Genomic DNA, 8,779 nt, shown 5'->3' with positions numbered 1-8,779 from the left:
ACCAAGACCAAGATTTGAACTACTGCGCACAATGCTTGGAGTTACGGAATTTGCATTAAGGAGGAGTATTAAAGTGTAATGCAAATTCTAGAAGAATGTAGAAGCTCCTTAGATATAAGAATTGACATGTAATACAAGTTCTAGAATATTATAGAAAAACCTAAGATAGGAAGAAAAATCAAGAATATTCTACATAGGTAAAAATCTAGAACATTCCACATAAGTTGTGGCTAGTATGTTCTAGAATAATCTATGGGTCTATAAATACCCATGAACTCTACCATTTGATGTATGTAGCCAACATCTATCATTTGTATGAACCAACATCTACTACAACTAAAGACAACTACAACAATTCTTCCAACTACTACTTCTACATTCAACTATCTCTACATTTTCTCTATCCCATCAACTACTCCTTTCACAACCTTAAAATACTAACAATTTGGCATTCTTCCTAATGTTCCAAAATGTATCTCCAAAATTTTTCCTGCAATCAATGATAAAAATAATTAGCTCAGATAATTGAAATTAATTAAAATAAAAATTTCTGGTCAAATTAAGCACAGCTAGCAAAAACGGAAAAATACCAGATGTGAGATCTCAAAAAATTAACCCATGTTTATATTGTCAAATCTGTCATTAATGCACTGCTGAGTCACCTGGCTGCTTCCATAAATGCACCGCGCCACACGTTCAGTGCATTAAAAACGCACTTTGCACTGCATGCACGAGCGCCATGTGTCACGTTAGAAGCTTTGGAAGTCAGAAGTGGGAGTGCAGGTGTCAGCAGAGGAGACGCTCGTTCGTTTGGGCGTGAAAATTGACAAAACTGAGTTTCGAAAAACGCTTTCTCACCTGCACGCACTCTTCTTCTTTCTCAGAACCAAAACCCTTCATTTTCTCTAACTTCTCTCTAGAACCAGTTCACCTTCTCTCTACTGTAACTCATCATCTCCTTCTCCGATCACGTTTTAGAACCGTAGAAACACTCCTGGAGACGTGAGCGTCATTCTGGACCGAACAGAATTTGGATCGGAACTGGTAAGTCCTCGTCGCTAACCGTTCGTTCTTTTGGTTTCATGCGAACCCTAGTTCTGGTTGCATGCATGGGTTATAGGTCTGAGTTGTTTATTATTTCTGGTATTTAGATTGAGTGCAAGTTGTTGAGCGAAACCTGAGGGTAGGACGTTGTTAGAGGTCGCACTAAAACCTTGCTTGTTGGGAGTACACTGTTATCCAGGTAAGGGAATGCTTAATAATTTATTTTATACGTATATGATTGTGTGCGAGCATGATAGAAATAGAATGTATGAGATGTATGCTGTGTTTGAGTATGCCTGAACGATCGCTGTTATGCTTGAGTGAATATGGTATGTGTTGGTTGATACGTATGAATTGGATAATGGATGATTATTGTATAGTATGAGTTGTTAATATGAATTCTATAAAGTATGTGAATTAAATGATGAATCGGAAATTATAAGATCATGAATCGTATGAGAAATGTTGAGTTAGAATAGATGAAAAAAATCTGAATCTGATAAGCCTTTCTATGATAAAATACGTTCGTCATCTTACGGTCTTATACCGTTCGGTTTCTAGTCAATTGCTTAAAAAGGAATTCTTTTATTTGAAAAGAGTTCTGAAATTGAACGAGCGTCCCATGAAATACTATGTTGAGCGTTCGACTCAATCTAGTGGTAATCTTGTAAATTAAATATCCTTTATATTTATAAAACGGTAGCGCTCGGTCTTACACTGAGCGTTCGTCCTAAATAGCGCTCGGTTTTACACCAAGCGTTCGTTCTAAGTAGAGCTCGGTCTTATACCAAGCGTTCGTCTTAAGTAGCGCTCGGTCTTACACTGAGCGTTCGTTCTAAATAGCGCTCGATCTTATATCTAGCGTTCGTCCTAAGAAGTGTACGGTCTTATACCGAACGCTCGTCCATACCTTTGATTTCAGAACGTACGTAAATAGCGTTCGTCTCAAATTATCAGTAAACGAATATTCGCTTTCGGTCATTGACTGACAGTCGATCTTGTTAAACAAATTGTCCTCAGGATAACTAAATAATCATCTTTTTGTATCTTTATTCCTTTGAATTTGGTCTAAAGTCTTTGAACCTAAATTATTCTGAAACATTTATGTTATATCGCTAAGAGTCGGTTCACTCAACGGATTCTAGTAAAAGTCACGTTCGTCATGTAAAATGTGTCAGCTTTATTCTTTTTGAAAAGAAGATCTTTCTGTCTCACTCTTGACGTTCGTCCTCGTTATGTAGAGGATTGAACGCTCGTCTTTTTATGGAAGTGGAACATAGAATGAAAATGTAAATAAAAGGAAGTATTAAGATGTGCGAACACTATAAGAATGGAAATTATGATTGTGGTATTTGAACGAGCGTTCCATGGAGGAACGACTCTCATATATATTGGATATTAAATTTGGTAAAGTATGACTGTGGATAAGTTAAGACTCGCTGTCCATCCTGATGTTCCGTGAATACTATCTTCATGTAGAGGAAGTATGTCATGTGTGGGAACGGCAGGAGGTCCTTAATCCATAAGTTAACATGGACGACGTAAGAACGGACTGACCTCGAGTGGCAGCTGTTTGGTGTATCCCAGTTACTACATCACTCGGGTGCAAGGACGCTTGTAACTACACAGATTCATACAGTCCGGACGGTCGGTCTATATATATATGTATATATATATATATAAATATATGTTGGATGATGATTTATGATGAGTTATGTGTTTGAATGATTTGAATTGTTAGTATATGTGTTGACGTATGAATTAAATTACTTAAGCTTACCCTTTCGTTTTTCCTTGTGTTGTCGTCTTGTCTATGTACGTTCGTCCTGTCATTGCAATGATCATCCGTGTGGGTGTGAGCAGATGGAGGTGCGTCACTTGAAGAGGTGCTGGAAGAGGAAATTTTGGAAGACGCAAACCTGGTGGATGTGGAAGTTAAAGCCAAGCCTTAGAGCGCTCGCATGTTTATTTTATTAGTTTGTTAAGTTTAATTGTGGACGTTCGGTCATAGTTTTGTAAGACCGTTCGTCTCTGAACTTCTGTCTTTATCGCGTTCGTTTATTTCTGTATGTTAAGCCGTTCGGCTTTTGACGCTCGTTCAGATTTGTAAGACTGCACTTTTTTATTGGCTTAATGTAATTAATTCTAATTATGGTAATTACTATATTTTGGGATGTTACATTAGTGGTATTAGAGCAGCTTTGTTCTCTTAAAGGACACTATAGGTTATGAGTGCACAGTGTTTTTGCTGTGTGCTTAATATGTGTTTAAATGAGTTATTTTTCTCAACTCTTTGCACATAACTAACGTTCGTTTTTCTCTGTGTCCAGAGAACAAATGGCACCTAGACTCCCTCCTCCACCTCAACCTACTAACCCAGATGCGTCCAACAACGCTAGGTTGTTGGAAACGGTGATTGACCGACTGCAGCAACAAAACACGACTTTAATGGAGCAAAACGCCACCCTGATGCAGCAGAATCAGAGTGCCATGTAGAGTTTGGAGGCCTCGCGTGCCAACTCTGAAACGACTCAAAGACAACTGATGGAAATTCTAGCAGCAACCAGGCACACTCCAGGGGCGTCTTCTTCCAACGCTGCCCCGCCTGCTGCTGAGTGGAGCTTGGAGAGTTTCCTCCAACACCATCCGGCTAAATTCAGTGGAAAATGCCTTCCTGATGAGGCGGACCAGTGGCTGAGAGATATGGAGCGTATTTACAATGCTAAAAGGTGTCCGGATGAAAGCCGCTTGGCTTTTACAGAGTACTTGCTGACTGGTGAAGCTAGCCACTGGTGGACGAGTATGAAAGCCATCTTAATGGACGCTCAGAATCCCATCACCTGGGCAGTTTTCAGAGGTAAATTTTATGAGGAATACTTCCCAGATAGCGTTCGTTACGCTAAGGAAGTCGAGTTTCTTCAACTGACGCAAGGAGCAAAGTCTGTGTCGGAGTATACCAACACCTTTAAACATCTTTTGAGGTTCAATACGATGGCCACCAGTGAGGAGTGGCAGTGCAGGAAATTTGAGAATGGGCTGAGGAGTGATCTGAAGGTGTTGATCTCAAGTCTGTGTATTCGATCGTTTCCTGCCATGGTTGAACGAGCGAAAGTATTGGAGAAGAATATGACAGAGGCGGAATGGCAAAAGAAGCAGCAACAAGTGAGTAGGGGACCGATCGTGTCCAAGGGAGGAACTGTTCAGAGGAGACTTCCTTATACTCATCCAAACCAGCCTTCTCATTGATGGACAAATTTATGAGCACCAAAATATGATGTCACAAACTTGTTTCACAATCGGCAAGTATGACCGAATCGTTCAAGTAATAAACTTGGTAAGACCAAGTATCGTTCTTCCCAAAGGACTCACGGCCTAGTTTAGTTGTGTGGTTTGTTGATTAGCTAAGACTTACAAACGAAATAATTGGATTATATTATGCAAGACGAAAACTAAACATGTATGCATGAATTGATCAATGGCAAAGACTAAAGATAAACACTTTCAATGGATTATATGAATAAATATGTTGTTGGGGGTCAATTTCATCTCATCCACTCTCATACATTTTAGGAATTCAACATTCAAATCATCATTGTTAATGCCACTCTCTAAAGTACCATTCTAGATGGCTTCTCCCTAATCAAATAGTTCATACAATTCCTAGCATTCCTAATGATTAGTTCATAAGTGCAGGAGCTTAACGACAACCAATATAATATTGTCAGTATAATATTGGGAGAAATTCCCCGGATCTAGACTTCCCCGTACGTGTCCGTATCGACAAAACCAATAATCATGCAATAGAATGAGTTAAACAATGCACGCATTGAGCAAAGAGGAAAAACCCTAACTAATGATGAAAGAAAGCATAAGTCTTAGATTAAGATGCAAGCATAAATTCCATATATGAGAGCTTCAAGAGATTACATTGATTCCCCAACAAACATACAAGGTTTAGTTCACCATATTCATGGTGAACCTAGATGAACAATAATGAAAGAATGAAAGAATAAACCCAATAAAGGTGAAGAGGTAGCCTGAGCATCCAAGATCCTCCTTCAAAGGGGTGGAAGAGAGAGTGTTTGCCTTCGTTCTGCCAAAGATGTCTAACCCTAGGACGTGCAAGTCCTTATATACTATTCTAGAGTTACAAAAGATTACAAAGGCCCAAGCCCAAAAAGTGCCGCTCAGCGGTAAATACCGCTCAGCGGTGAGTGCGCGTCACGTTTCTTCCCCTCAGCGGCCATTTTGCCCCTCAGCGTGACTCCCGCAACCTCCTGAGTGCCGCTCAGCGGTAAAATGCCGCTGAGCGGTGCCTTCGACTTCTCTTTTTGCACTCTTTGCTTCCTTTTATGATTCCACTTCTCTCCTTCTTCACTTCTTTCACTAAATTCACCTCAAAACCTGCACAAAAACACTCAAATCAAGCATAAACCTGTCCAGCTCTCTTATTTCTGAAAATATAGATAAAAGCATTGATTTCAAGCTAGTTTCTAAGTCTAAAGGTTGCTTTTAATATCAATTTTAAGCATGAAAATAACAGTTTTTCAACTGTTATCACAACCCCAAACTTAGAACTTTGCTTGTCCTCAAGCAAACAAAATGTAACTCCATCTCCAACCAATTCATATGATGGTTCACTCATTCAAAATCCTTTTCTCAAGATAAGTAACAGCTTCACTCAAACTTATGACCAAGATTCAATCAAGATGTGCACATGCTTTAGTGTTCACAAAGTCATTTAAATTCCAACAAATGCTATTTTTCATGAATGATCAATCAATTAAGCATGGATGTTCATGTGCTTGTGGAATATTTCCTCACTAGGTAAAGTGTTTCACTCAACACACAAGTGTATAAGAGGTAATCACTCATTCACTCTACTATCACAATGTCACATGAATCAACTTTGCCTTTCATTTTACCACAATCAAAAACATTCACAAGCATGCATCATCACAAGGACTTTTCAATGGCTTATAATGTGGCTGGGCTAACAAGAAAATTGGTTTTTCTGGATCGCAAAATCCTTGAGTTAAGAGAATCATAACAACACAATCATCTTATTCATTCCCAACTTGCCTTTTACAATTGCAATTGCATTGAGCTTTACTTCTTTTTCTTTTCTTTTCTTTTTCTTTGCATATTCTTACTTTTTAGCTCTTAGCTCAATGCTTTTTATGTTTTCCCAACAACCCCAAACTTGAACATTTAACAATACCATACAAGATCTTCTACTTAACTCAAGGTAAAGATTTTCAATCAAAGGTTTCAAGTGTATGTTCAAGGCTAAGGGTTCAAAGGATAGAACACAAAGTGTTCTCTTTTAGTGGGCTAATTTTATGTATTTGGCCAATAAAAAGGGTTTCAACAACACGGCCTTGATCATATGATGCAAAACAAGCAATTGATTCAATCATAGAAAACCTGGGCAAAATCATTCATGCTTTCAAAGTAATAGCATTCAACAATAACAACTCTGGAGCTAAAAACCTCACATATAAGCTCATTCGCATTTGACATACACATCCTGCTTAATTTCACAATCACAATCATGATATCCTGCATTTGTTCACAAAGCTTGTGAATCACCTGTATAAGCATTTTAATGTGCACATCATCTCAACATCAATCAATCAATAAGCATCATCAAGCATTACTTATCAAACAATCACACTTAATAGCAAACCATCACACAAACCAGGTTTTCAAGAGAGTACATCAAACCCTAATCTAAAACCGAAAACAAATAAGTTCAGAAAACTTAAACCGCAAAAGCATAATCATATGATAGCATTCATCAGTAAATGCTATCTCAGCTCCTCATCAGTCTGAGCTGTCCTCTGTATCTTCCTCTTCCTCCTCATCTTCATCTTCATCAAATGCATCTTCCTCCTCAGCTTCATCTTCTTCCATATCTCTTGCTGAAGCTTCAGCTGCTCCAGCTCCTCCTCCATATACTGGTTCTTCTGGCCAAGCTACGACATTATGGAATTCATCCATAGTCCACCTGTGGGCTGGAGGATTATCATACATCCCCACTATCATCTCAGCAGTGGCCACCTGCCCTCTGTGAATGGACTGCAACTGAGCACCTATAAGAGACATGTACATGTCCCTCATCTGGAATGGTTCTGCTTCATGCGCATCAGTAGATGTCCGGCTCTGTGCTGGCCCTCTCTCTCTACGAGCATGGCGTGGTGGAACTGGCTGAGCTGCATCCTCACCTCCACAGTACTGTCTATAATAAGCCTCATCAATAGCTTTTCTTGGCCTCTCAAATGGTGGAATAGAAGTATCCACCCCAGCTTGCTTGCAAAGGTGAGTGATCAAAGAAGGATGTCCTAGTGGTGCTTTGTTGTTCGAGGTGTTAGCACATACACTGATTTCATCAGCTATTACCTGCCCAATATTAACATTCAAGTTTCTGATAGCACAGTAGATGAATAGTGCCCTGCTGAGAGTAATATCTGACACATGTGAACATGGCTGAATGTTGGCATGAGAAAATGCCATCCAATACTTTGCAAGAGGAGTCAAATCTGTCCTCCTAATGTTAACCACTGCGCCAGATCTATTCCTTTGGAAGTGTCCTCCAGGTATACACATTACTCTCTCAACATCCTCAAAGTCAGCACCTTCCTCCATGCTAAGAGCAAACTGACATTGCTCACCAGCCCACACAGTATCCAGGAAGTTGTTGATAGAATCAGGATCAAACCTGATAGCATGGCCTCTAACATAGCCCAAATAATTCTCAGCTGGATGATCACCAATCTTCTTTGCATTGGTGTAGAATTCCTTGACCACAGCTATGTTGGCAGGTGCTGGATAAGTGGCTAGCTTTCCCCAATCATTCCCTAACACTTGCTCTCCAAATTGAGGAGCAAAGTTAGGTATCATTCCAACCTTTCTCTCCATTAAAAGTCTCCTGTCCTGAACCACCCTAAAGTGCTTCTCATGTTTCCTAGAGAGGAATCTGCTAGAGTGGGGTTGCTCTGATTCCTTTTCTTTCCTCTTAGTTGCCATGGTTTTCAATCTCTTTCCTGAAGAGGATGCCATTCCTGCATTCAAAACACAAACCAAAACCACAGAACATGATGTTAATCATTAGTAAAACACAGAACACAACTCCTTTCGAAGCTAAGCCACCGCTGAGGGCCAGAATTTCCCCTCAGCGCCACCAGCGCCACGCAACAAACCAGAAAAAATCAAATCTGGCAGAGTGCCGCTCAGCGGTAAATGCCGCTCAGCGGTGACTCTGCAGATTTCTGAAAATCTTGTTTTGAAGCTTTCCTAACTCCACCCAAATGCAATTTTCATATTTCCAGTTCATAATCATGCAGTTTAATCGGTTCAAACATCAAATATATCATCAAATCATGCACAGAAATCAAAACCCCTAAATATTCATGTTTTGACAATCACATTCAAATTCAAGAACCTAGAATGAACCAAATGCATTTTACTTACTTGGGTGGAGATGCTAGATGATATGAGAATGCTTCCAAACTAGAATGCTCTCTTCCAACCCCAAACTTTGATGGCACACTAGTGAAAAAGTGAGTGAAAGAGAGATTTTCTAAAGAGGGAAGAGTGAAAAGATGTGGAAAACCTAAGAGAATGTGTGTGGAAGTGTTTGTGCAGAGAGAAGCCAGAAAATAAACCCTAAAACACAGCTTGGGGTATAAAAATACCCTAATGGGCTCGGGTCCCGCTAAGGGGAACTTAAGCC

General features: G+C 39.7%; 1 protein-coding gene across 1 annotated transcript; it reads left to right on the top strand.

Annotated features, from left to right (window-relative positions):
• The first annotated feature begins 3,588 nt into the window (after window positions 1–3,588).
• On the top strand, window positions 3,589–4,290 carry LOC108323465 (uncharacterized). The gene has a single exon (XM_017555935.1). It carries the CDS (start codon window positions 3,589–3,591, stop codon window positions 4,288–4,290), a length of 702 nt encoding a protein of 233 aa, XP_017411424.1.
• Window positions 4,291–8,779: the final 4,489 nt, after the last annotated feature.

This window comes from Vigna angularis, chromosome 4, assembly GCF_016808095.1.
Source record: "Vigna angularis cultivar LongXiaoDou No.4 chromosome 4, ASM1680809v1, whole genome shotgun sequence".
In the NCBI taxonomy this organism is placed as follows: Eukaryota; Viridiplantae; Streptophyta; class Magnoliopsida; order Fabales; family Fabaceae; genus Vigna; species Vigna angularis.
This window is presented reverse-complemented; position numbering and strand designations above follow the sequence as displayed.

Bases quoted from the DNA above. Each gene is read 5' to 3' on its own strand.
- LOC108323465 (XM_017555935.1), top strand. From the start codon at position 3,589: ATGGAAATTCTAGCAGCAACCAGGCACACTCCAGGGGCGTCTTCTTCC.